This window comes from Scyliorhinus canicula, chromosome 5 (assembly GCF_902713615.1).
Source record: "Scyliorhinus canicula chromosome 5, sScyCan1.1, whole genome shotgun sequence".
NCBI lineage: Eukaryota > Metazoa > Chordata > Chondrichthyes > Carcharhiniformes > Scyliorhinidae > Scyliorhinus > Scyliorhinus canicula.
Window position 1 is genome coordinate 230,774,156 of NC_052150.1, and position 27,357 is coordinate 230,801,512.

A 27,357-nucleotide genomic window follows, 5' to 3' on the forward strand; every position below is an offset into this window, starting at 1 on the left:
TTTTCACAGCAACTTCATTGCAGTGTTAATGTAACGAAAGAGAAAATGCTGGAAAATCTCTTTCTCTTTCGTTCAGATTCTAGCATCCGCAGTGATTTGCTTTTCTGCTTTTATCCAGTGTTAATGTAAGCCTACTTGTGGCAATATAGATTATTAAAATTAGAGAGCCTTGGATAACGAGGGATATTGTGAACCTTGTCAAAAAGCAAAAGGAGGCTTTTGTATGGTCCAGAAGGGTGGGGACAGTTGAAACGCTTGAGGAATATAAAGAAAGTAGGAAGGTACTGAAGCGAGAAATTAGGAGGGCAAGGAACGGTCATGAAAGGTCCTTGGCAAGGAGGATTCAGGTGAATCCCAAAGCTTTTTATTCATATGTATAAAGCAAGAGGGTAGCCAGGGAAAGGATTGGACCACTTAAGGACAGTGGGGGGGAACCTATGTGTTAAGCCAGAGGAAATGGGTGAGGTACTAAATGAATATTCTGCATCAGTGTTCACCAAAGAAAAGGACATTGTGGAAGATGATTCTTGGGTAGGGCTTGTGGATAGTCTGGATCATGTTAACATCGAACAGGAGGAGGTATTGGGTCTTTTGAAGACATTAGGGTAGATAGTCTCCTGGGATGGGATTTACCCCAGAATACTGTGGAAGGAAGGGAGAAAATTGCTGGGGCCTTGACTGATACCTTTGTATCCTCATTGGCTATAGGTGAGATCCCAGAGGACTGGAGAACAGCTAATGAGGTATCGCTGTTTAAGAAAGGTAGCGGGGATAATCCTGGAAACTATAGGCCGGTGAGCCTCACGTTAGTTGTCGGTAAATTATTGGAGTGAATTCTCAGGGACAGGATTTATACCCATTTGGAAACAAATGGACTGATTAGCGATAGACAGCATGGTTCTGTGAAGGGATGGTTGTGCCTCATTATCTTGATTACATTTTTGAGGTGGTGACAAAGATGATTGAGGGGAGGGCGGTGGATGTTGTTTACATGGACTTCAGTAAAGACTTTGACAAGGTGTCTCATGGCAGACTGGTACAAAAGGTGAAGTCACATGGGATCAGAGGTGAGGTGGTAAGATGGATACAGAACTGGCTCAGTCACAGAAGGCAAAGGGTAGCAGTAGAAGGGTGTTTTTTTGAATGGAAGGTTGTAACTAATGGTGTTCCACAGGGATCTGTGCTGGGGCCTCTGTTGTTTGTGGTAAACATAAACGATTTGGAGGAAAATGTAGGCAGTCTGATTAGTAAGTTCATGGATGACACCGAGGTTGGTGGAGTGGCAGATAGTGTTGAGGATTGTCAGAGGATACAGCAGAATATAGATAAGTTCAGCAATCCGTGAGAACCACCGTTTTGTTCGGGGGGTGGGGGGGGGTTTGCTGGACGGGGGCTTCAGGAGGTGGCAGTGGGCAGGAATTGAGAGATTTGGTGATCTCTTCATTCAGGAGGGTTTCCCGAGCCTGGAAGCATTAGAGGAGGAGTTTGAGTTACCGGGTGGGGACGGATTTTGGTACCTACAGGTACGGGACGTTGTCCGGAGGCAGGTTCCAAGCTCCTTTCGCCTCCCTCTAAGGGGACTGCAGGATAAGGTAATGTCTAAAACAGGGGTTGGGGAGGGGAGGGTCTCGGAAATATATAAGGAATTGATGGAGTGGGAAGGGGTCCCAATCGGGGGGGTGAAGAGGAAGTGGGAGGACGAATTGGGAGGGAAGTTGGAAGTCGGACAGTGGGGAAATACCTTGAAGAGAGTCAATTCATCCTCGTCCTGTGCCAGGCTCAGCCTGATCCACTTCAAGGTGGTCCACAGGGCTCATATGACTGTGACCCGGATGAGCAGGATCTTTGAGGAGGTGGAGAACAGGTGTGGGCGGTGCGGGGGAAGGCCCGGCGAATCATGTACACATGTTCTGGGTGTCCGAAGCTGAGGGGATTCTGGCAAGGATTTGCAGACATCATGTCAGAGGTCCTGGAAGGGAGGGTGACTCCCAGTCCAGAGCTAGCAATATTTGGTGTATTGGATGATCCGGGGGCCAAGGGGGGAGGGGGGAAGGCCGATGTTTTGGCCTTTGCCTCCCTGGTGGCCCGGAGATGGATTTTGCTGGGATGGAGGGACTCCGAGCCTCCAAAGTGGGGGGTGTGGATCAGCAACATGGCAGAGTTTCTCAGGCTGGGAAAGATTAAGTTTGCCTTGAGAGGTTCAGTACAGGGGTTTGCTCAGAGGTGGCAAGCGTCATCGACTACTTTTAAGGTCAACTGACCATCAGCAGAAGGGGGCGGAGAGAGGGGTGGGGGTGAAAGGGAGGCACGGAAGTTGGGTATGTTATTGTGATGTTGCTGCGTGTGTCGGACCGCTCTTGTTTAGAATGTTTAAATGTTAAAATTATAAATACTTCAATAAAATGCTTTCTAAAACAAAAACATAGATAGGTTGGAGACTTGGGCAGAGAAATGGCAAATGGAGATTAATCCAGACAAATGTGAGGTAATGCACTTTGGTAGGTGTAACAGAGGGGAAATATACCGTAAATGGCAAAACTCGTAAGAATGGGAGTGCACATCCACAAATCTTTGAAGGTGGCAACACAAGTGGACAAAGTGGTCAAAAAAGCATACGGAATGCTGGTCCGCATTGGACAGTCATGATGTGGAGATGCTGGTGTTGGACTGGGGTGAGCACAGTAAGAAGTCTGACAACACCAGGTTAAAGTCCAACAGGTTTGTTTGAATCACTAGCTTTCGGAGCACTGCTCCTTCCTCAGGTGATTCACTCCGAAAGCTAGTGATTCAAAACACACCTGCTGGACTTTAACCTGGTGTTGTCAGACTTCATTGGACGGGGCATCGAGTATAAAAACTGGCAAGTCATGGTACAGTTGTATAGAACCTTGGTAAGGCCACACTTGGAATATTGTACAAAATTCTGGTTGCCACAATACCAGAAGGATGTGGAGGCTTTGGAGAGGGTGCAGAGGAGGTTTACCAGGATGTTGCCTGGTCTGGAGGGTGTTAGCTATGTGGAGAGGCTGAATAGACTCGGACTGTTTTCATTAGCATAACAGGGTCTAAACTTCCTCAGGAAACTAAGGAAATTCGGCATGTCCACATTAACTCTTACCAACTTTTACAGATGCACCATAGAAAGCATCCTATCGGGCTGCATCACAGCCTGGTATGGCAACTGCTCGGCCCAGGACCGCAAGGAACTTCAGAGAGTCGTGAATACTGCCCAGTCCATCACACGAACCATTGACTCGATCTACACCTCCCGCTGCCTGGGGAAAGCGGGCAGCATAATCAAGGATCCCTCCCACCCGGCTTACTCACTTTTCCAACTTCTTCCATCGGGCAGGAGATTCAGAAGTCTGAGAACACGGACGAACAGACTCAAAAAACAGCTTCTTCCCCGCTGTCACCAGACTCCTAAATGACCCTGTTATTGACTGACCTCATTAACACTACACCCTGTATGCTTCATCCGATGCCGGTGCTTATGTAGTTACATTGTATATCTTGTGTTGCCCTATTATGTATTTTCTTGAATTTTGTTTAACTCCCTTTTCTTCCATGTACTAAATGATCTGTTGAGCTGCTTGCAGAAAAATACTTTTCACTGTACCTCGGTGCACATGACAATAAACAAATCCAATCCAATCCAATTAGAAAGACGGAGGTTGAGGGGTGACCTGATAGAGGTCTACAAGATTATGAGGGGCATGGATAGAGTGGATGGGCAGGCACTCTTTCCCAGGGTGGAGGGGTCAGTCACCAGGGGGCATAGCTTTAAGGTCCATGGGGCAAAGTTTAGAGGAGATGTGTGAGACAGTTCTTTTACGCAGAGGGTGAACGCGTTGCCAGGGGAGGTTGTGGAAGCAGATACATTAACGGCGTTCAAAAGGCATCTTGACAAACACATGGATAGGATGGGTATAATAATAATACAGTAGTCCCCCGTTATACCGCGCTCCGCAATACCGCGGTTCGCGATATACCGCGGGGGGGCTTATGGACCCCAACTGTCAGTTGTGTCAATTTCAGCGGCCGGCTCACTTTGATCCGGAGAGGGAAGCTGCTCTCTCACTGAAACAATCAGCCGGCCGCTGAAATTGACACTGCCGGCTGCTCTCTCCCTCCAATCAGAAACATTGAAACTTAAAAGTTGGATTGGAGGGAGAGAGCAGACGGCAGTGTCAATTTCAGCGGCCGGCTGATTGTTTCAGTGAGAGAGCAGCTTCCCTCTCCGGATCAAAGTGAGCCGGCCGCTGAAATTGACACTGCCGGCTGCTCTCTCCCTCCAATCCAACTTTTAAGTTTCAATGTTTCTGATTGGAGGGAGAGAGCAGCCGGCAGTGTCAATTTCAGCGGCCGGTTGATTGTTTCAGTGAGAGAGCAGCTTCCCTCTCCGGATCAAAGTGAGCCGGCCGCTGAAATTGACACTGTTTTAATTAGATCCACGATGGGGGTTTTAAATTTATTTTAAAATCTATGCTAGCGCTTCCCATTGTGAGTCTACGGGGGTCTGACCTCTCCCCCCCGCCCCCCGTAGACTCTCAATGGGAAGCGCTAGCATAGATTTTAAAATAAATTTAAAACCCCCATCGTGGATATCCGCGGCTCGGTTGCAACGTGGGTGGCTGTCTTGGACCCCAACACCCGCGTTATAAAGGGGGACTACTGTATGATAATCTTTAGTGTCACAAGTAGGCTTACATAAACACCACAATGAAGTTACTGTGGAAAGCCCCTAGTCACCACACTCCGGTGTCTGTTCGGGTGCACTGAGGGAGAATTCAAAATGTCCAATTCACCGAATAACACGTCTTTCGGGACTTGTGGTAAGAAACCAGAGCACCCGGAGGAAACCCACGCAGTCACAGGGAGAACGTGCAGACTCCGCACAGACAGTGACCCAAGCCAGGAATCGAACCTGGGACCCTGGAGCTGTGAAGCATCAATGCTAACCATTGTGCTACCATGCTTTCCAAGCACTCACCACACTCTCTGTAAAAAAACATACCTCGCATATCTCCTCTAAACTTTGCCCAATGGTACTTAAATCTATGCCCCTTGGTGACTGACCACAATTTAATTTGTGATACATGGCGAGTCCCGTCAACACACAGGAAGCTCAGCACCACCCTGGGCTGGTTTAGCTCACTGGGCTAAATCGCTGGCTTTTAAAGCAGACCAAGCAGGCCAGCAGCACGGTTCGATTCCTGTACCAGCCTCCCCGGGCAGGCGCCGGAATGTGGCGACTAGGGGCTTTTCACAGTAACTTCATTGAAGCCTACTCGTGACAATAAGCGATTTTCATTTTCATTTTCATTTCACCACCCAGGGCAGAGCTTGCGTGGGACCCCGTTCACTCCCAGAGGCAGCTGTGTGTACCGTGTGAAAGATACACTGCAACAACTGGCCAAGCATCCTTTGACAGCACCTTCCAACCCTGCAACCTCTACCACTTAGAGGGACAAGGTCAGCAGGTGCGCAGGAAAACCATCACAACCTGAAATCATAGATCATCGTAGAATTTACAGTGTAGAAGGAGGCCAATCGGCCCATCGAGTCTGCACCGGCTCTTGGAAAGAGCACCCTACGCCCTACCCAAGGTCAACACCTCCACCCTATCCCCATAACCCAGTAACCCCACCCAACACTAAGGGCAATTTTGGACACTAAGGGCAATTTATCGTGGCCAATCCATCTAACCCCCACATCTTTGGACTGTGGGAGGAAACCGGAGCACCCGGAGGAAACCCACGCACACACGGGGAGAACGTGCAGACTCCGCACAGACAGTGACACAGCAGGGAATCGAACCTGGGACCCTGGAGCTGTGAAGCGATTGTGCTATCCACAATGCTACCGTGCTGCCCCCGGTTCAGAGGGTTTTTCACCATTTACTGGATTTGGATTCACTGGCGAGGTCAGCATTTATTGCCCATCTCCCTGGAAAGTTAGACATTTAAAATCCACATTTTGTACGGGACAATTCGGTGAATTATGTTGGTTTATTGGAGGAGGAATTTCAAAGAGGTAAAAGTATCAGAATGATTGATCTCACCTTAAACTCAGTTGAAATTCCGTTCAGAAGGACAAGGGTCACAACAGAGTGTCCAAGGATGTGAAAGTGAGAATCAGGATCTCCTTACCTGGAAATACAGATGTAATTTCATTCTGGACATGATCTGTCTCCCCCTGCACAGTAAACCCCTCAGTATAGCTCTCCAGTTAATCATTAGGAAATTAGAACGTCCATTCAGCTAAATTCTATACTCATTACTAGAACTAAATTAAGAAGATATTGATAAGGTTCCCGAGTGATTAATATTTTTGCTTACCTCAATCTGGGTCTTCTCCAGTCTAATGGTGTCCACTCACTCCCTGGGTTAAATAGAGAGCACGTCAGTCACGAGGAAATTATACGGCCACACGATTGGTGGGAAATTACTCATCATCTGAAAATTGGTCAGGAGATTTCACAAAGTTCTAATTGTGAAGAATTGTTAAGAACCTGGGTGGATGTTGTGTGCTCACTTGTTCAAATATTGGAACACATTGTTCAGAGTACAGGAAGAAGCTCCTGAAAGGAATGTTTAATTTTGAACGATCAAAAACTAAACATTCGGGTTGTGCCTGTTTAAATCTATATTTTCTTATGGTGCAGCTCCCATATTCTGAACACGATGCACAAGCACGTTTTCCATCTCAGAGGCAATTTCTCACTCACTATTGTCTCCCAATATCTGCCTTTCCCAGACTCCTTTCTGTATATTGCCCATACTCAGTGCTGCTCCCAATTCCATTCTCTGTTCACAGGGTTTTTCACCATTTACTGGATTTGGGTTCACTGGCGACGTCAGCATTTATTGCCCATCTCTAATTACCCCTTCAGAAGATGCTTGTGAGCTGATTTCTTGAATCGCTGCAGTCCATGAGGTGTAGGTACACCCACAGTGCTGCTAGGGAGGGAGTTCCAGGATGTTGCCCCAGCGACAGTGAAGGAACGGCCGATATATTTCTAGAGTGTGAGTGATTTGGAGGGGAATCTCCAGGTGGTGGGGTTCCCAGGTATCTGCTGCCCTTGCCCTTCGAGATGCGAGTTGTTGTGGGTTTGGAAGGTACTGTCTATGGAAACCTGATGAGTTCCTGCAGTGCATCAGGTAGATCAGCTATTTACAAACTCAGGGTCGCGACCTGCGGGTGGGTCATGGGCAAACGTCGGGAGGGTCATAGAACATAGAAGATAGAACAGTCCAGCACAGTACAGGCCCTTCAGCCCACGATGTTGTGCCGACCATTTACCCTAATCTAAGGTCAACCTATCCTACACCCCTTCAATTTGCTGCTGTCCATGTGCCTGTCCAAGAGTCGCTTAAATGTCCCTAATGACTCCGACTCCACCACCTCTGCTGGCAGTGCATTCCACACACCCACCACTTTCTGTGTAAAGAACCGACCTCTGACATCTCCCTTATACCTTCCTCCAATCATCTTAAAATGGAGCAATTGGCCCTGCCATTCCTGCAGTGATCACAATTGCGGAAGAAGTGCCAAACTTCCTTACTCCTAGAATGCCTAGATCCACTCCAATTTGCATACCGCCACAACCGGTCCACATCAGACGCCATTTCCCTGGCCCTACACTCATCCCAAGAGCATCTCAACAACAAGGACTCCTACATCAGACTCCTATTTATTGACTACAGCTCCGCCTTCAACACCATAATCCCAGCCAAGCTCATATCAAAGCTCCAAAACCTTGGACTTGACTCCTCAATCTGCAACTGGATCCCTGAGTTTGTGACCCATGGACCATAATCAGTAATTATAAACAACAACATTTCCTCCACAATAGTCCTCAATACCGGGGCCCCGCAAGGCTGCGTACTTAGCCCCCTACTCTACTCCCTATAGTAAGAAGTCTTACAACACCAGGTTGAAGTCAAACAGGTTTGTTTCAAACACTAGCTTTCAGAGCACTGCTCCTTCCTCAGGTGAATTGGAAGGATTCCTCATTCTTCATTGACCTGAGGAAGGAGCAGTGCTCCGAACGCTAGTGTTTGAAACAAACCTGTTGGACTTTAACCTGGTGTTGTAAGACTTCTTACTGTGCTCACTCCAGTCCAACGCCGGCATCTCCACACAATACTCCCTGTACACACGTGACTGCGTGGCAAAATTTGCCTCCAACTCAATCTACAAGTTTGCTGATGACACGACCATAGTGGGCCGGATCTCGAATAACGACGAGTCAGAATACAGGAGGGAGATAGAGAACCTAATGGAGTGGTGCAGCGACAACAATCTCTCCCTCAATGCCGGCAAAACTAAAGAGCTGGTCATTGACTTCAGGAAGCAAAGTACTGTACACATCCCTGTCAGCATCAACGGGGCCGAGGTGGAGATAGAACATAGAACATAGAACGATACAGCGCAGTACAGGCCCTTCGGCCCACGATGTTGCACCGACATGGGAAGTCAGAAACTAAAGGCCATCTAACCTACACTATGCCATTATCATCCATATGCTTATCCAATGAACTTTTAAATGCCCTCAATGTTGGCGAGTTCACGACTGTTGCAGGTAGGGCATTCCACGGCCTCACCACTCTTTGCGTAAAAAACCTACCTCTGACATCTGTCCTATATCTATTACCCCTCAATTTAAGGCTATGTCCCCTCGTGCTAGCCACCTCCATCCGCGGGAGAAGGCTCTCACTGTCCACCCTATCTTTTCTTTTTTTTTATAAATTTAGAGTACCCAATTAATTTTTTCCAATTAAGGGGCAATTTAGCATGTTCAATCCACCTAGCCTGCACCTCTTTGGGTTGTGGGGGTGAAACCCACGCAAACACGGGGAGAATGTGCAAACTCCACACGGACAGTGACCCAGAGCCGGGATCGAACCTGGGACCTCAGCGCCGTGAGACTGCAGTGCTAACCCACTGAGCCACCGTGCTGCCCCTGTCCACCCTATCTAACCCTCTGATCATTTTGTATGCCTCTATTAAGTCACCTCTTAACCTTCTTCTCTCTAACGAGAACAACCTCAAGTCCATCAGCCTTTCCTCATAAGACTTTCCCTCCATACCAGGCAACATCCTGGTAAATCTCCTCTGCACCCGTTCCAAAGCTTCCACGTCCTTCCTATAATGAGGCGACCAGAATTGTACGCAATACTCCAAATGCGGCCGTAACAGAGTTTTGTACAGCTGCAACATGACCTCATGGCTCCGGTACTCAATCCCTCTACCAAAAAGGCCAACACACCATAGGCCTTCTTCACAACCCTATCAACCTGGGTGGCAACTTTCAGGGATCTATGTACATGGACACCGAGATCCCTCTGCTCATCCACACTGCCAAGAATTTTACCATTAGCCAAATATTCCGCATTCCTGTTATTCTTTCCAAAGTGAATCACCTCACACTTCTCTACATTAAACTCCATTTGCCACCTCTCAGCCCAGCTCTGCAGCTTATCTATGTCCCTCTGTAACCTGCAACATTCTTCCACACTGTCTACAACTCCACCGACTTTAGAGTCGTCTGCAAATTTACTCACCCAACCTTCTGTGCCCTCCTCTAGGTCATTTATAAAAATGACAAACAGCAACTGCCCCAGAACAGATCCTTGTGGTACGCCACTCGTAACTGAACTCCATTCTGAACATTTGCCATCAACCACCACCCTCTGACTTCTTTCAACTAGCCAATTTCTGATCCACATCTCTAAATCACCCTCAATCCCCAGCCTCCGTATTTTCTGCAATAGCCGACCGTGGGGAACCTTATCAAACGCTTTACTGATATCCATATACACCACATCAACTGCTCTACCCTCGTCTACGTGTTCAGTCACCTTCTCAAAGAACTCGATAAGGTTTGTGAGGCATGACCTACCCTTCACAAAACCATGCTGACTATCCCTAATCATATTATTCCTATCTAGATGATTATAAATCGTATCTCTTATATTCCTCTCCAAGACTTTACCCACAACAGACGTGAGGCTCACTGGCCTATAGTTATCGGGGTTATCTCTACTCCCCTACTTGAACAAAGGGACCACATTTGCTACCCTCCAGTCCTCTGGCACTATTCCTGTAGCCAATGATGACATAAAAATCAAAGCCAAAGGCTCAGCAATCTCTTCCCTGGCTTTCCAGAGAATCCTAGGATAAATCCCATCAGGCCCCGGGGACTTATCTATTTTCACCTTGTCCAGAATTGCCAATACTTCTTCCCTACGCACCTCAATGCCATCTATTCTAATAGCCTGGGTCTCAGCATTCTCCTCCACAACATTATCTTTTCCTGAGTGAATATTGACGAAAAGTATTCATTTAGTATCTCGCTTATCTCCTCAGCCTCCACACACAACTTCCCACCACTGTCCTTGACTGGCCCTACTCTTACCCTAGTCATTCTTTTATTCCTGACATACCTATAGAAAGCTTTTGGGTTTTCCTTGATCCTACCTGCCAAAGACTTCTCATGTCCCCTCCTTGCTCGTCTTAGCTCTCTCTTTAGATCCTTCCTCGCTTCCTTGTAACTATCAAGCGCCCCAACTGAAACTTCACGCCTCATCTTCACATAGGCCTCCTTCTTCCTCTTAACAAGAGATTCCACTTCTTTGGTAAACCACGGTTCCCTCGCTCTACCCCTTCCTCCCTGCCTGACTGGTACGTACTTATAAAGAACACGCAATAGCTGTTCCTTGAACAAGCTCCACATATCCAGTGTGCCCAACCCTTGCAGCCTACTTCTCCAACCTACACATCCTAAGTCATGTCTAATGGCATCATAATTGCCCTTCCCCCAGCTATAACTCTTGCCCTGCGGGGTATACTTATCCCTTTCCATCACTAACGTAATTGTGGTCACTGTTTCCAAAGTGCTCACCTACCTCCAGATCTAACACCTGGCCTGGTTCATTACCCAAAACCAAATCCAATGTGGCCTCGCCTCTTGTTGGCCTGTCAACATACTGTGTCAGGAAACCCTCCTGCACACATTGTACAAAGAACGACCCATCTAATGTACTCGAACTATATCTTTTCCAGTCAATATTTGGAAAGTTAAAATCTCCCATAACAACTACCCTGTTACTTTCGCTCTTTTCCAGAATCATCTTCGCCATCCTTTCCTCTACATCCCTAGAACTATTAGGTGGCCTATAGAAAACTCCCAACAGGGTGACCTCTCCTTTCCTGTTTCTAACCTCAGCCCATACTACTTCGGAAGAAGAGTCTCCATCTAGCATCCTTTCTGCCACCGTAATACTGTCCTTGACTAGCAGCGCCACACCTCCCCCTCTTTTGCCCCCTTCTCTGAGCTTACTAAAACACCTAAACCCCGGAACCTGCAACAACCATTCCTGTCCCTGCTCTATCCATGTCTCTGAAATGGCCACAACATCGAAGTCCCAGGTACCAACCCATGCTGCCAGTTCCCCTACCTTATTTCGTATACTCCTGGCATTGAAGTAGACACACTTCAAACCACCTACCTGAACACTGGCACTCTCCTGCGAAGTCAAATCTGTGCTCCTGACCTCTATACTCTCAATCTCCCGTACCCCAAAACTACAATCCAGGTTCCCATGCCCCTGCTGAATTAGTTTAAAACCCCCCCCCCAAAGAGAGATGGTTAGCTGTTTCAAATTCCTTGGGGTGCACATCACCAAAATCTGTCCTGGTCCACTCACGTCGACGCTACCACCAAGAAAGCACAACAGCGCCTATACTTCCTCAGGAAACTAAGGAAATTCGGCATGTCCACATTAACGCTGACCAACTTTTACAGATGCCCCATAGAAAGCATCCTATCTGGCTGCATCACAGCCTGGTATGGCAACTGCTCAGCCCAGGACCACAGGAAACTACAGGGAGTTGTGAACACAGCCCAGTCCATCACACAAACCTGCCTCCCATCCACTGACTCCATCTACACCTCCCACTGCCTGGGGAAAGCGGGCAGCATAATCAAAGACCCCTCCCTTCCGGGTTATTCACTCTTCCAACTTCTTCCATCGGGCAGGAGATAGAAAGGTCAGAGAATACATTCAGCAACAGATTGAAAAACAGCTTCTTCCCCGTTGTTCATAGAATTTACAGTGCAGAAGTCTGCACCGGCTCTTTGAAAGAGCACCCTACCCAAGGTCAACACCTCCACCCTATCCCCATAACCCAGTAACCCCACCCAACACTAATGGCAATTGTGGAAACTAAGGGTAATTTAGCATGGCCAACCCACCTAACCTTTGGACTATGGGAGGAAAGCGGAGCACCCGGAGGAAACCCACGCAGAAACGGGGAGAATGTGCAGATTCCGCACAGACAGTGACCCAGCGGGGAATCGAAGCTGGGATCCTGGTGCTGTGAAGCAATTGTGCTAACCACGATGCAACCGTGCTGTTACCAGACTCCTGAATGACCCTCTTATGACTGAACTGATCTCTTCACACATCTTCACTACTGAGCAGTACTACATTCCTGTATGCTTCACTGATGCCTGTGTCTGTGTATTTACATTGTATATTGTCTGCTTGCCCTAAGTTTTATCATGTGTTGAATAATCTGTCTGGATTGTACACAGAACAATAACTCTTTGCTGCAGAAAGCTGTGGAGACCAAATCATTGAGTGTCTTTAACACAGAGATAGATAGGTTCTTGATGAATAAGGGGATCAGGGGTTTGGGGAGATGGCAGGAGACTGGGGATGAGAAAAATATCAGCCATGATTGAATGGCGGAGCAGGCTCGATGGGCAGATATTGAAAGAGAAGTGGTGAGTGAAAAATTCCATTTGATTTTGAGACCCCAGAGTCAGTTATTCACTTCCAGCTGACTCTGAATGAAAAGACTACGTTGCTGCATCTTATCTATAATCCCACATTAAACACACACTAAAAGCCCTTGAGGCTGTCAGCATTCAAAGGTAAACAAAGATGGCGTTTGTCATAGATACAGAGATACATAGAAGATAGGAGCAGGAGGAGGCCTCAATCCTCAGACTGTAACCCCTGGTTCTTGACACTGCCCCCCCCGACACTGCCCCCCCGACACTGCCCCCCCGACACTGCCCCCCGACACTGCCCCCCCGACACTGCCCCCCGACACTGCCCCCCGACACTGCCCCCCCGACACTGCCCCCCCGACACTGCCCCCGTCACTGCCCCCCGACACTGCCCCACCGACACTGCCCCCCCGACCCCTGACACTGCCCCGACACTGCCCCCCCGACACTGCCCCTCGACCCCTGACACTGCCCCCCCGACACTGCCCCCCGACACTGCCTCCCGACCCCCTCGACACTGCCCCCCGACCCCCTCGCCACTGCCCCCCCGACCCCCTCGACACTGCCCCCCCGACACTGCCCCCCCCGACACTGCCCACCCGACACTGCCCCCCTGACACTGCCCCCCTGACACTGCCCCCCCGACACTGCCCCCCCCGACACTGCCCCCCCCGACACTTCCCCCCGACACTGCCCCCCCCGACACTGCCCCCGACACTGCCCCCCCGACTCTGCCCCCCCGACACTGCCCCCCCGACACTGCCCCCCCGACACTGCCCCCCCGACACTGCCCCCCCGACACTGCCCCCCGACACTGCCCCCCGACACTGCCCCCCGACACTGCCCCCCGACACTGCCACCCCGACCCCCGACACTGCCCCCCCGACACTGCCCCCGTCACTGCCCCCGACACTGCCCCACCGACACTGCCCCCCCGACCCCTGACACTGCCCCCGACACTGCCCCCCAGACACTGCCCCCTCGACCCCTGACACTGCCCCCCCGACACTGCCCCCCGACACTGCCTCCCGACCCCCTCGACACTGCCCCCCGACCCCCTCGCCACTGCCCCCCGACCCCCTCGACACTGCCCCCCCCGACACTGCCCCCCCCGACACTGCCCCCCCGACACTGCCCCCCTGACACTGCCCCCCTGACACTGCCCCCCCGACACTGCCCCCCCCCGACACTGCCCCCCCCGACACTTCCCCCCGACACTGCCCCCCCCGACACTGCCCCCGACACTGCCCCCCCCGACTCTGCCCCCCCGACACTGCCCCCCCGACACTGCCCCCCCCGACACTGCCCCCCCGACACTGCCCCCCCGACACTGCCCCCCGACACTGCCCCCCCGACACTGCCCCCCCGACACTGCCCCCCCCGACACTGCCCCCTGACACTGCCCCCGACCCCCGACACTGCCCCCCGACACTGCCCCCCGACACCCGACACTGCCCCCCGACACCCGACACTGCCCCCCGACCCCCGACACTGCCCCCCGACACTGCCCCCAGACTCTGCCCCCCGACTCTGCCCCCCGACCCCCGACACTGCCCCCCCGACCCCCAACACTGCCCCCCGACCCCCCGACACTGCCCCCCGACCCCCGACACTGCCCCCCGACACTGCCCCCCGACCCCCAACACGGCCCCCCGACCCCCGACACTGCCCCCGACCCCCGACTGCCCCCGACCCCCGACACTGCCCCGACCCCCGACACTGCCCCCGACCCCCGCCACTGCCCCCCCGACCCCCGACACTGCCCCCCGACCCCCGACACTGCCCCCCGACCCCCGACACTGCCCCCCGACCCCCGACACTGCCCCCCCGACCCCCGACACTGCCCCCGACCCCCTCGACACTGCCCCCGACCCCTCGACACTGCCCCCCCGACACTGCCCCCCCCGACACTGCCCCCCCGACACTGCCCCCCCGACACTGCCCTCCCGACACTGCCCCCCCGACACTGCCCTCCCGACACTGTCCCTCCCGACACTGCTCCCCCCGACAATACCTCCCCGACACTGCCCCATCGACCCCCGACACTGCCCCATCGACCCCCGACACTGCCCCCCCGACACTGCCCCCGACACTGCCCCCCGACACTGCCCCCCCCGACACTGCCCCCCCGACACTGCCCCCCCGACACTGCCCCCCCGACACTGCCCCCCCGACACTGCCCCTCGACACTGCCCCCCCGACACTGCCCCACGACACTGCCCCCCCGACACTGCCCCCCCGACACTGCCCCCCCGACACTGCCCCCCGACCCCCGACACTGCCCCCGACCCCCGACACTGCCCCCCGACCCCCGACACTGCCCCTCGACACTGCCCCCCGACACTGCCCCCCGACACTGCCCCCCGACCCCCGACACTGCCCCCCGACCCCCGACACTGCCCCCCGACCCCCGACACTGCCCCCCGACCCCCGACACTGCCCCCCCGACACTGCCCCCGACTCCCGACACTGCCCCCGACCCCCGACACTGCCCCGACCCCCGACACTGCCCCCCGACCCCCGACACTGCCCCCGACCCCCGAAACTGCCCCCCCCGAAACTGACCCCCGCCCCGAAACTGCCCCCCCCCGACACCCGACACTGCCCCCCGAACCCGGACATTGCCCCCCCGGACACTGCCCCCCCCCCCCTGACCCCCCGATACTGCCCCCCCTACACTGCCCCCCGACACTGCCCCCTGACACGAGTTGGCATTTCCAGGTTGGTGTGCAGTGATGGGGTGAGTGGGCTTTGGAAGAGGGGGCAGTGATGATACGTCAGCAGTGCTTGTGGCTAAGGGGAGAGACCCCAATAATTGCTGGGTGGGTGGGGGGAGTCCCCGATAACATTGTGGTTGGTGGGGGGGAGGGAGGTGTTGGAGGTTTATGTCTGTTCTGATTGGGGATCCATATTTAAAGGGTGCCCTGATCTCTGTGCCGTCTCGATCAGGCTCCGCCCAACCAGTCTGATGGCATTAAACCTGACGCCAATTTCTTTGCCACGCGTCCAGCTCAGATTGCCCCCATTTGCATTCCCGCAGGAGCAGATCGTGCAGAACCGCCCAGAGAGAGAGAGAAAACGGATGGTGGGATGCTCGAGATGTGGGTCCTGACTCCGTATGAGGAGAGAGCCATGGAGCTCGCAGGGCAGGAACAGGATGGGGGCCACACCGAGAGTGAAGTGGGCCTGCCAGAGGAAAGTGAGCATCCACTGAACCTTCATCCAGATGATCAGTCTCAAGCGAGTTGTTTGTAGTCCAATGTGTCACATTGATCACCCGCACCATCCACCATCGCAGAGACACACACTGTGATTGGGGCAGACAGGCCTCTGGATCACTATCTGGTGAGTTCACACAGCTTGTGGTGCACATCAGGTGGAGGTAGGGATGACCCAGGGACAGTTGAATGAAAATGGCTTATTGTCACGAGTAGGCTTCAATGAAGTTACTGTGAAAAGCCCCTAGTCGCCACATTCCGGTGCCTGTTCGGGGAGGCTGTTACGGGAATCGAACCGTGCTGCTGGCCTGCCTTGGTCTGCTTTCAAAGCCACTGATTTAGCCTAGTGTGCTAAACAGTCCCTCTGCTGGAGGTCTGCTGGATACCAGGACCCAGCTGTGACCCTGCCAAGGGCATGTCTCTGGACACATTTGTCCCTCAGCTGATTGAGATGCAAAGGCAGAGCCGGGAATACCAGGAAGGGATGTCAGTGACACTCCTGTGACTGTAGGGAAGGCAGTGGCATAGTGTTATTGTCACTGGGCTAGTAATCCAGAGACCCAGGGTAACGCTCTGGGGTCGCGGGTTCAATTCCCACCACAGCAGATGGTGAAATTTAAACTGAATAAAATATCTGGAATTAAAAGATGAACGATGACCATGAAACCATTGTCGATTGTCGCTAAAACCCATCTGGGTCACTAATGCCCTTTAGGGAAGGGAAATCTGCCGTCCTTACCCGGTCTGGCCTACATGTGACTCCAGACCCACAGCAATATGCTGACTCTGAAATGGCCGAGTGAGCCACTCCGTTGTATTCAACAGCTATGAAAACACGAAAAAAAGGGAATGGAAACGGATGGACCACCGGCATTGAATCAGGAAGCGACAGGAAACGACAACGGCAAACGCAGCTCTGTCCACTCTGCGAAGTCCTCCTCACTAACACCGGCCAAAGTTGGGAGAGCTGTCTCACGCAACAGCCTGACATTAATATTCACAGAATCATTCATTACAATGTCCCAGACACCACGATCACCATTCCTGGGTATGTCCTGTCTCACCGGCAGGACAGACTCAGCAGAGGTGGTTGCTGCACAGTGGGATACAGTCGGGAGAGAGTTGCCCTGGGAGTCCTGAACATTGACTCTGAACCCCACAAAGTCTCCTGGCTTCAGGTTAAACATGGTCAGGGAAACCTCCTGCTGATTACCACGTACCAGCCACCATCAGCTGATGAATCAGTTCCCCTCCATGTTGAACACCACTTGGAGGAAGCACTGTGGGTGGCAAGGGCACAGAATATACTCTGGGTGGGAGACTTCAATGTCCATCATCAAGAGTGGCTCAGGTGATACCACCACAGACTGAGCTGGCCGGGTCCTAAAGGACAGAGCTGTTAAACTGGGAGTGTGATAGGTGGTGAGGGATCAAGGCTTAAGTGGGTCGGTGCAGACTCGATGGGCTGAATGGCCTCCTTCTGCACTGTATGTGCTATGTTCTAAGAGGGGAAAACATACTTGACCTCAGCGTGCCTGCCGCAGATGCATTTGTCCATGACAGCATCGGTGGAAGTGACCACCGCACAGTCCTTGTGGAGACAATATCCTGTCTTCTCATGGCCTGGCATATCCCCCACTCTCCCATTACCCCCAAGCCAGGGGATCAACCCTGGTTCAATGAAGAGTGCAGGAGAGCATGGCAGCAGCAACATCAGGCATACTGACAAATGAGGTGGCAACCTGGTGAAGCTACAACACAGGACTACCAGTGTGTCAAACAGCATAAGCAGCAAGTAATAGACAGCGCTAAGTGATTCCAGAACAAAACCCATCAGATCTAAGCTCTGTCGTCTTGCCACATCTGATGTGTTGGCTAGTGTAGGCTTGAGAGATGAACAGACATTTCCAACACTGATGAAGGTTCAACTCAATTTTATTAACTACTTCTAACTAACACACGATGACTGTGGGTCTAAATAATATTAACTTGAACTAGAGACCTAAGCCTTGTCTGAACCAGTTGATTCTCTCAGCACGTGGTGTGAGTCTGTGCTGGGCTGGATGAGTTACCCAGAATGAGCGGGAACCGTGGTGCCCTCTGCCTTTATAGTGCGTGTATTCTAACTGGTGATTGGCTGCGGTGCTTGTACATGTTGATTGGTCCCTGTGTGTGTCCATCAGTGTGTGTCTGCACCACGATATACTGGTGTATATTATGACAGCATCCAGCCGTGAATGATGGTGGCCAATTAAACAACTCATTGGAGGAGGCTCGACAAATATCCCCATCCTCACTGGAGGAGCCCAGCACACTGTGCAAAAGACAAGGCTCAAGCATTCGCAACAATCTTCAGCCAGAAGTGCCGAGTGGATGATCCATCTCGGTCTCCTCCGGCGGTCCCCAGCATCACAGATGCCAGTCTACAGCCAATACGATTCACTCCACTGATATCAAGAAATGGCTGAAGGCACTGGATACTGCAAACGCTATGGGCCCTTCCAATATCCCGGCTATAGGACTGAAAACTTGTGCTCCAGAACTTGCCGCACCCCTAGCCAAGCTGTTCCAGTACAGCTACAACACTGGCATCTACCCGGCAATGTGGGAAATTGCCCAGGTGTGTCCGATACACAAGAAACAGGACAAATCCAACCCAGCCAATTACCGCCCTATCAGTCTGCTCTCCATCATCAGCAAAGTGATGGAATGAGTCATCAACAGTCCTATCACAAGATGAAGAGAAATGTCTTCACCCAGAGAGAGGTGAGCTGTGCAATTTGTTACCACAGAAAGTAGTTGAGGCCAAAATATTGTGGACGCCATTCTCCCAAAAGGGAACTAAGTCCCCGAGCGAGCGGGTTCAGCCGCATGTTTCCTGGTGCTCGCAGTGCTGAGAAACACATGGCTATTCAACGTGACTGATGTTGAATAAAGGTCCTGAACAGGGAATGTGCGACCGAGGCCACACACAGCCACGGTTTTTACAGTGGGGAGCTCCAATCTCCGGAACTCCCCATTGTAGCGAGAGCTGGACACCATTTTCAAATGGAGCCTAATTCCCCAACCTCCCCCCGAGCTCGAAAGCAATATGGGAATCACAAAGCCTCAGATACCTCAGGAATCTGGACATTAGAATGAGGCTTACTGACTTGCTCTAATATGCAGATTTGCTGAAAAGTGATCTCGCCCATTGTGGGCTGGTTTCACATCATAATGTCTCGTCAGATTGAGTTGAATCTTGGGAGGCGTTACGAGCCGGGTAGATCGCGGTAGCGGGGTCTCCCGGTTTTCACTGTGCGCCGTGGTGAGCTACTTTTCCAGCTCAGCATGCCCATTGGACACACCCTGTGGGTGGAATTCTCTGTTTCAGAGACTACGTGCTGATGCCGGGACTGAATCCCGTAGGTTCTACGGCCCCAAAAGCGGCGCTGACCCCGGAGTGACACAGGACATCCTAATGGGTCATCCCTGTGCCTCGTGGAGCTAATGCAATTCCAACGAACGTTGGCGGTGATTCGCCGGGGTCGGGATTGGCTCTCGAGAAGCTGACAAGCTGCAGCCACTCCCCACACTCTCATTCCAGCCAAGAAGATGGCACCCGGGGGAGCAGCAGTGAGGTTCACTGATGCAGAGCTGCAGACAGTGTTGGATGCCGTGGCGGAGAGGCAGCACCCTGTTCCCCGGGGTGGGAAGGAGGCTGCCACCCACAGATGTCATCCATGCCTGGACACCCCGGCCCCGCGGGGACACCCCTACCCTCTGGTCCATCCCCACCCCCTGGTCCATCCCCTGGTTGCCCCCCGCAACTCCCCCCGGCCCTGACAGAAGCTCCCCACCCAGCGGCAGGACTCTTGTTGCACGTTTTACTTGAGTGTATTACGCGTTTATTGGAGTGTATTAACACGCCTCCGTTTAAAGGCCGTGTGCTTAACACTGCTACAGCTCTGTGTGTGTATTTTCAGCTCGGAGTCGCCAGGTGCCGTATCTAGACACCTCACAAGTATTTCAAGGTCAGGTTCAAAGTAATAAAACTATACACCGATTAGTAAGTTCAAACGATTAATATTTATTATACAAATATAATAAATACGCATGCATACGCTAAAGACTAATACTTATTACTACTATTAAACGACTAAATACTTATCTAAGTAGGAACCAGCAAGGTCAGGGGACAAGGCCTTTGTTCCTTTCTGGGCTGCACCTTCTGTTCGCTAATAGTCGAATACTGTATAAGTAATGCCGGGTTCACGTAGCGAGCGTCGTTTTGGCACTTACTGAACGATGGCTGGTGCTCAACGGCTGGTGATGGAAGACAGGATCAACGGCTGGAGTCGGAGTCAGGATACAACAGCAGATCTGGGCCGGAGTCAAAACAGCAGTCCAAGCCGGAGCACAAAAACAGACAGAACCATGTGCGGGGTCTACCTTTATAGGGCCCCCAATGTCCGTGCCCTTTCGGGGCGGGCCTTTACCTGCCATGTATCGATTGGGTTATTTCCCAATCGATGTCTTACAAATCCCCCAATCTGAGGGTCTCTTCTCGATGGGTGGGGCGGTCTCTAGGGTCTTTTGTGATGGATACTTCTGGTGCCGTTTCGTCTGGGCGTCCACTCAAAGTATCCATTCAAACCCAAATGTTGCTATTGTGTGTGCCCAGATCTGGATTGCCTCATTACTATGCAAAGCGTTTTGCTATTTACACCTTTGGTTGAGATCTTCCACCTGGCCATAAACTAGTTTTGTTACGTGCAGAATGCTAATTAGCCTTTGCAGACTGCTTGTCCTGGCTAAAACTGTTTTCTCCCTACAGTCTTAGCAGTTCTCCATTTTGTTAGCCCAGTGTCCATCTTAGGTGGCTACATTCCCTCCTTGTGATCCTCACAATAAAAAAATTGTGAAGGATCACCTATGCACGTTGCTTCGAGTGCTTCTGGGTGCCTTCTTTGTGTTCTCTGACCTCGGCAAGTTCCTGGGCGTCTATTCTGTCCTTGACTATGGGAAGAAAAATTTTTTACCTGACATCTCTACTTGGCGCTATGTCAAAGGGGACATGCATTACCAAAAACCGGGAACCTCTACCTATCACAACTATCCTTTTCTTACCTTAAACATTTTATTACAGTCTAAACCTTATTCATTCATACCACATTACATAACATTTCCTGACTCGGCAATCGAGTCCAGGACAATATAATACATGGGTATCTTTATTCACATAGTGCTTTATTCATCAAGGGGCAAGGGGGATTGATGAAACCGAAAAATAGGGGATCGAACTCCATAAACGGTTGAGGGGCAGGAACGGGAGGCTCTCCTTTTCCATTTCCTCAACCTGAGGGTCTGTATGATTATGCAGAGGATTGCGATCACTAGCAGTGATTCAATCACATATGACATGGAGTACCATGTCATAAATTTTGTGCACCAGGTCTGAACTTCACTGATCAGAGCTGAGCACGGGGGAGTTGGTGTGAGGGAAACATTGACGGCGGGGGTTGTGGGGGAAACGTGCCTTGCTTCCACACATACAAATATAACATTTAGCAGTAATAGGTAGGCTTCCATCATGGTCTTCTCTTCGTTCTCTTTCTCTTCCTCCTGTATGGCCGATCCTTGCTGTGAACCCTCTTTCGTCCTTCGAAAGCTATGGGATCAAGCACAGTATCTGTCAATACACAGTTTAATATCCGTACTTGTTGGTGTATCTGTCTTTTAATTCCAATTGACCCATTAAAATGACTGGCCAAGTCACACCCTGTGACTCCCCTCATTTTTTTTTTCAAAAGCGAATTTAATGAACAGAATACACCTAACAACTTTCCTCCTGCGAGCCGTCTCGCAGGCTTTGCTCATTTACCATCTGAATGTTCCTGGATGTAAATAGCATGTGGGATGGCGGCCTAAGGGCTACCTAACGAAAAATGAAAACAAATTTGAAAGAAAAGGTCGAATGGGTTGCGTATGGGCCGCTACGGGTACGATTTGAATGGGATCCCCGGGTAAGGCGTGATGTGCCATACCCGAGCTTGGCTGACCAAAGTGGGTTCTCAGGCAGGGTGGGTCCTCAGTGCCGTTTGTCCACTGCCTGAGTAACCTGGATTAAACGGGCAAGAATGTGTTTACCGTGGATTTGCAGCCTCTATTCGCCGAATAGAGGGGCACCTAAAACAAGGGAGGAGCCAAGATGCTCCTTCATCTAAAAACAGTGAACTGAAGTTCTCAGAGGTATCTGCAGATAAACTAGTGTGCGTGTGAGGCGGTCACAAGCCTTACAGCTGAAAAGATTTCCAATCAAACCATTGGGTTGGGAACAGAAGTTCTCAAAGGTATCGGCGGACAAACTAGAGTGCGTGAGAGGTGGTCACAATCTTTTCAGCTGAAAAGGTGTCCAGCCTCCAACTGAACCAGTAACATTGAAACAAACAAACATAAACTCACAAACAAAACATACGTGCAGGTTCCATCAGTGGTGGCGTGGGGCTGTGAAAAGCTGTTTAAATTTAAACACTGAACATTTTATAAAACACATACAAACAAACATGCAACGAATATCGTACAGGTTCCATCAGAACAAAGATACTGTAAATTACATTTGGCTTGGGGTGTAACTAGCATATGGAGTCAGTGCAGTGTGACCGAAGAAGAGGGGGAGGAGAGAAACAAAAATGAAGTGGCATTGCTGAGGTATCCCTGCCATGAGAAGTGGTGGGTAAGCGCTCATAGTTTGCATGGGGCAGCTGGGACCTTGTAGCTGCTGTGAGTGGTGTTCTCTTTCATATCTGGGGGCGGGTCTAGCTGGTGCTGGGTGTCTCCTGCAGTCTCGGGAGAAGTGTCCTGGCTGCCTACAGTTGTAACATGACCCCTGAGGCACATAAGGCGGAGCAGGCACTCTGGTGCATTGTTCCCTTGTGTACTGTTCCCTGAGTGGGGGGTCGGGGATTTTGGTTTCATTGCTGCTTCGGGGGGCATTGGTGGGCTGATTCTGTTGCTGTTTCGGGGGGGCTTGACATTCTCGAGCGTAATGTCCTAACTGTCCACAGTTAAAACATTCCTTTGACTTGATCTGCTGTGGGCTGTTCCTTCCCTCATTTACCCATGTGGGGTTTTGATGTGTTTTAACTGGATTCATGTCTGCATCTGCCTGCTCTTCGGGATTTATAAATGCTGTTTTATTGTGAACGGATTGCTGCCAAATGCGGGACAATCTTTTCAAGACCCATTTTTCATTATGGGCCTCTTCTGAGGGGTCATAATTGCTGCAAGCACTCTGTCCTGCATCTGTGGCATGGGAAATTATGGTGCGCATCCATTTAACCATGTTTTCACGGTTCAAATGGGCTCTATTTAAATCGCCGAAAACTGCGTTAAAATGGATCCACAGCCTTCCTGCAAATGCTGTGGGGTGCTCGGTTTTCTTTTGTCGGCACTTGTTAAGTCCTTCGACTGGGTCACCTCGGTTATACCCTATGGCATCTAAAATGGAGGTGTGCATTTCCTCTAGGGTGCCTCCGCCAACGTTCTGTGGGTCGGGGAGGGCTGCTACTACCGATTGGTCTAAGCTCAGAACCGTGAGCTTAACCTGCTCTCTCTCGTCCAGGCCGTACATGGTTGCCTGTTGCTTTACTTTTGCGAAAAATTGGTGGGGGTCTGCGGTGGGGAGAAACGGAGTGATCTTTTCACATGCGTCCCTGAGTTGGGTGACAGTTAAGGGGGTGGTGTAGGTGATATCGGGTGCGCCTTCTGTGGTCGCTTTCCTCTGGGTGGTGACTGGATTCATTGGTGCGGTAACTATCTGATCTGTGGGGGGTTGGGGTGCTTGTCTTTTCTGCTGCGCTGCTGGCGCACATGTTCCCTGAACATAACGCTGCGCTGTTTCGCTTAATTCCTTCCAGTCTGGGGCATTCTCCTCATCTAACTGCGTTCCAAAGGTGCTTTGGAACCCATTCTGCACTGAAAGCAGTGATTGCAGCTCCGCAATCTGCTTCCTGCATTTTGCATGGTCTACTACTCTGTCTTTGTTCTGTGGTGGCAGCATGGAGTGCTCTTAAAGCTGCCTTTAGGTCAGAGCATTGCCTCTGCAAAGCCTCTACCTGCTTCTCTGATTCTTCTCTTATCAGGACGGCACGTTGCACGTCCTGATAGGCCTTTTCGTACTGGGTCTGGGAACTGCTGAGATGGGCTAGACAAGACTGATGTGCCCTCTTGGCATCATCCACCTCTCTACCTTTCTCTGCCAACTTCCCTCTAAGATCCATATTTTCTTTCTCGATGTCCCTGACATCCACTTTACTCATTCGATTTCTCTCCTCTAATTCTGCCCGGAGCGTCTGAACGACCTCCTCTGTGCCTCGCAACTGTGCCAAACAGGACACGATTGCCATCGGCTTGCGTGCTTTACTAAGGGTTTTCTTATGAATTTGAGAGAGGTTCTCCCACCAAGTATGTCCTATACTTCCGGGACCTGTCTCCTCATTCATACAGAATTCTTTCCAAAGGGGCCATCCCTTTCCTTGCAGATACTTGCGGAGTTCCAGCTCCCACACGGGACACTCACCTACTCGGCTACTGCTGGTCGCTGCAACCACAAACCGTTCTGGATTCATGAGGCGTTCCATTGCCTGCATGGCCATTTTCTCTGACTCACTTTAATTTGGAACAGGGGGTGTTGAGGTTATGTCTCACGAAACGGGTGAGGCTTACGCTATGTTCCGTTCACAAAACTACCGAAAGTTTGTCGCAACAAAAATGCTTTCAGGTTTTCCTTACAACCCTGTTAGTACGCATGCACTAAACACACTTCCGAATTACGTTTATTCGTTTGAACACCTTGAATACTTGTGATTTCTTTCCTTTTCCTTTACCAGATTTCTAATTCAAATTTCAGGGTCCTCGACGGAGTGGGGGTGCCACTTGTAACCGCGTCCCGTCAGGAAGTCGCCACTAAATGTTGCACGTTTTACTTGAGTGTATTACGCGTTTATTGGAGTGTATTAACACGCCTCCGTTTAAAGGCCGTGTGCTTAACACTGCTACAGCTCTGTGTGTGTATTTTCAGCTCGGAGTCGCCAGGTGCCGTATCTAGACACCTCACAAGTATTTCAAGGTCAGGTTCAAAGTAATAAAACTATACACCGATTAGTAAGTTCAAACGATTAATATTTATTATACAAATATAATAAATACGCATGCATACGCTAAAGACTAATACTTATTACTACTATTAAACGACTAAATACTTATCTAAGTAGGAACCAGCAAGGTCAGGGGACAAGGCCTTTGTTCCTTTCTGGGCTGCACCTTCTGTTCGCTAATAGTCGAATACTGTATAAGTAATGCCGGGTTCACGTAGCGAGCGTCGTTTTGGCACTTACTGAACGATGGCTGGTGCTCAACGGCTGGTGATGGAAGACAGGATCAATGGCTGGAGTCGGAGTCAGGATACAACAGCAGATCTGGGCCGGAGTCAAAACAGCAGTCCAAGCCGGAGCACAAAAACAGACAGAACCATGTGCGGGGTCTATCTTTATAGGGCCCCCAATGTCTGTGGCTTTTCGGGGCGGGCCTTTACCTGCCATGTATCGATTGGGTTATTTCCCAATCAATGTCTTACAAATCCCCCAATCTGAGGGTCTCTTCTCGATGGGTGGGGTGGTCTCTAGGGTCTTTTGTGATGGATACTTCTGGTGCCGTTTCGTCTGGGCGTCCACTCAAAGTATCCATTCAAACCCAAATGTTGCTATTGTGTGTGCCCAGATCTGGATTGCCTCATTACTATGCAAAGCGTTTTGCTATTTACACCTTTGGTTGAGATCTTCCACCTGGCCATAAACCAGTTTTGCTACGTGCAGAATGCTAATTAGCCTTTGCAGACTGCTTGTCCTGGCTAAACTGTTTTCTCCCTACAGTCTTAGCAGTTCTCCATTTTGTTAGCCCAGTGTCCATCTTAGGTGGCTACACTCTCAGACAATGACTGTGACTTTGGGAACATATGTCACTCCCTCTCTTCCCCCCCCCCCCCCCCCCCCCCCCCCGCCCTCGCCCCTCAGTAGCCCGTCCTCTGATTTTAAATAGCAGAAGTGAACCTCGCAGGAGACCTGGAGAATGCTGGGTCGGCCCCGTTAATGATTCGCCAACAGCCTTTGCTGTCCAATTTGCCTTCCCTTGCCGCTGTCAAGGCACCAGAACATCGCATTCCACTGGCCCCCTGGTGCTGGGCTTGATTTTTATAAAATGTTTTAATTGAAGCGTTTACATTTTATTCACTGTCCATTCAACAAGGGTATGTGACTTGTTCCAATATACAAGTCACTTCCCTCTGTAATCAATCCCCTCTCCCCCTCCCTCCTTGTCTCTTCTCCCCCCCCCCCCCCCCCCCCGCCCCGCCTTTTGTTGCTGCAGGGTCCTTCCCTGGCCGTTTATTGTACATTTTGCAGTTATCTTCTCTTTATCTGTGTGTTAGGAGTTAAACTAAAAAGTAGGACCTCAAAGGTAGTAATCTCAGGATTGCTACCAGTGCCACGAGCTAGTCAGAGTAGGAATGTCAGGATAGATAGGATGAATGCGTGGCTCGAGAGATGGTGCAAGAGGGAGGGATTCAAATTCCTGGGGCATTGGAACCTGTTCTGGGGGAGGTGGAACCAGTACAAACCGGACGGTCTGCACCTGGGCAGGACTGGAACCGATGTCGTGGGGGCAGTGTTTGCCAGTGCTGTTGGGGAGGGTTTAAACTTATGTGGCAGAGGGATAGGAACCGATGCAGGAAGTCGGAGGGAAGTAAAACGGGACAGGAACAAAAGGCAGGAAGGGGGAAAGTGCAAGGCAGAGGAGCCATAGTCAAGAATCAAAAAGGGCGACAGTACAGGGTACAGTGACTGAGGAGAATGTGAAATGGGAGGTGGTCAATGCAGGATTGAGGGTGTTGTACCGAAATGCGTGCAGTATATGGAACAAGGTAAATCAGCTTGTTATGCACATTGAAATTGGCCGGTACGATGTTGTGGGCATCACAGAGATGTGGCTGCAAGGGGATCAGGGCTGGAATCTAAATATACAGGGATATGTGTCCTATCGAAAGGACAGGCAGATGGGCAAAGGGGGCGGGGTTGCGAGGAGCGATATAGGATCAGAAGGCATTGAATCTCTGTGGGAAGAGTTGAGGAATCACAAAGGTAAAAAGACCCTGATGGGAGTTATGTACAGGCCCCTTAGCAATAGTCAGGATGTGGGACAGAAAATAAATCAGGAGATAGAAGAGGCATGTAAAAAAGGCAACATCACAATGATCATGGGGGACTTCAATATGCAGGTGGACTGGGAAAATCAGGGTGG

General features: G+C 51.0%; 1 protein-coding gene across 2 annotated transcripts in view; it reads right to left on the reverse strand.

The window, feature by feature from the left end:
• LOC119966667 (fucolectin-like) overlaps positions 1-27,357 on the reverse strand; it is a 51,342-nt gene that overhangs the window by 20,504 nt on the left and 3,481 nt on the right. Inside the window, exons 1-2 of one of the 2 annotated variants that reach the window (XM_038798727.1) lie at positions 6,342-6,384; positions 6,065-6,152 (exon numbers count right to left, since the gene is read on the reverse strand). Coding sequence is in view for 1 of the 2 variants with exons in the window: in XM_038798726.1 (XP_038654654.1) it covers positions 6,342-6,384 (43 nt within the window). In the remaining variant the exon portion in view is untranslated. Of the gene's footprint in view, positions 1-6,064; positions 6,153-6,341; positions 6,385-27,357 lie in introns of those variants that run through there. The other variant, XM_038798726.1, reaches the window with a different exon arrangement.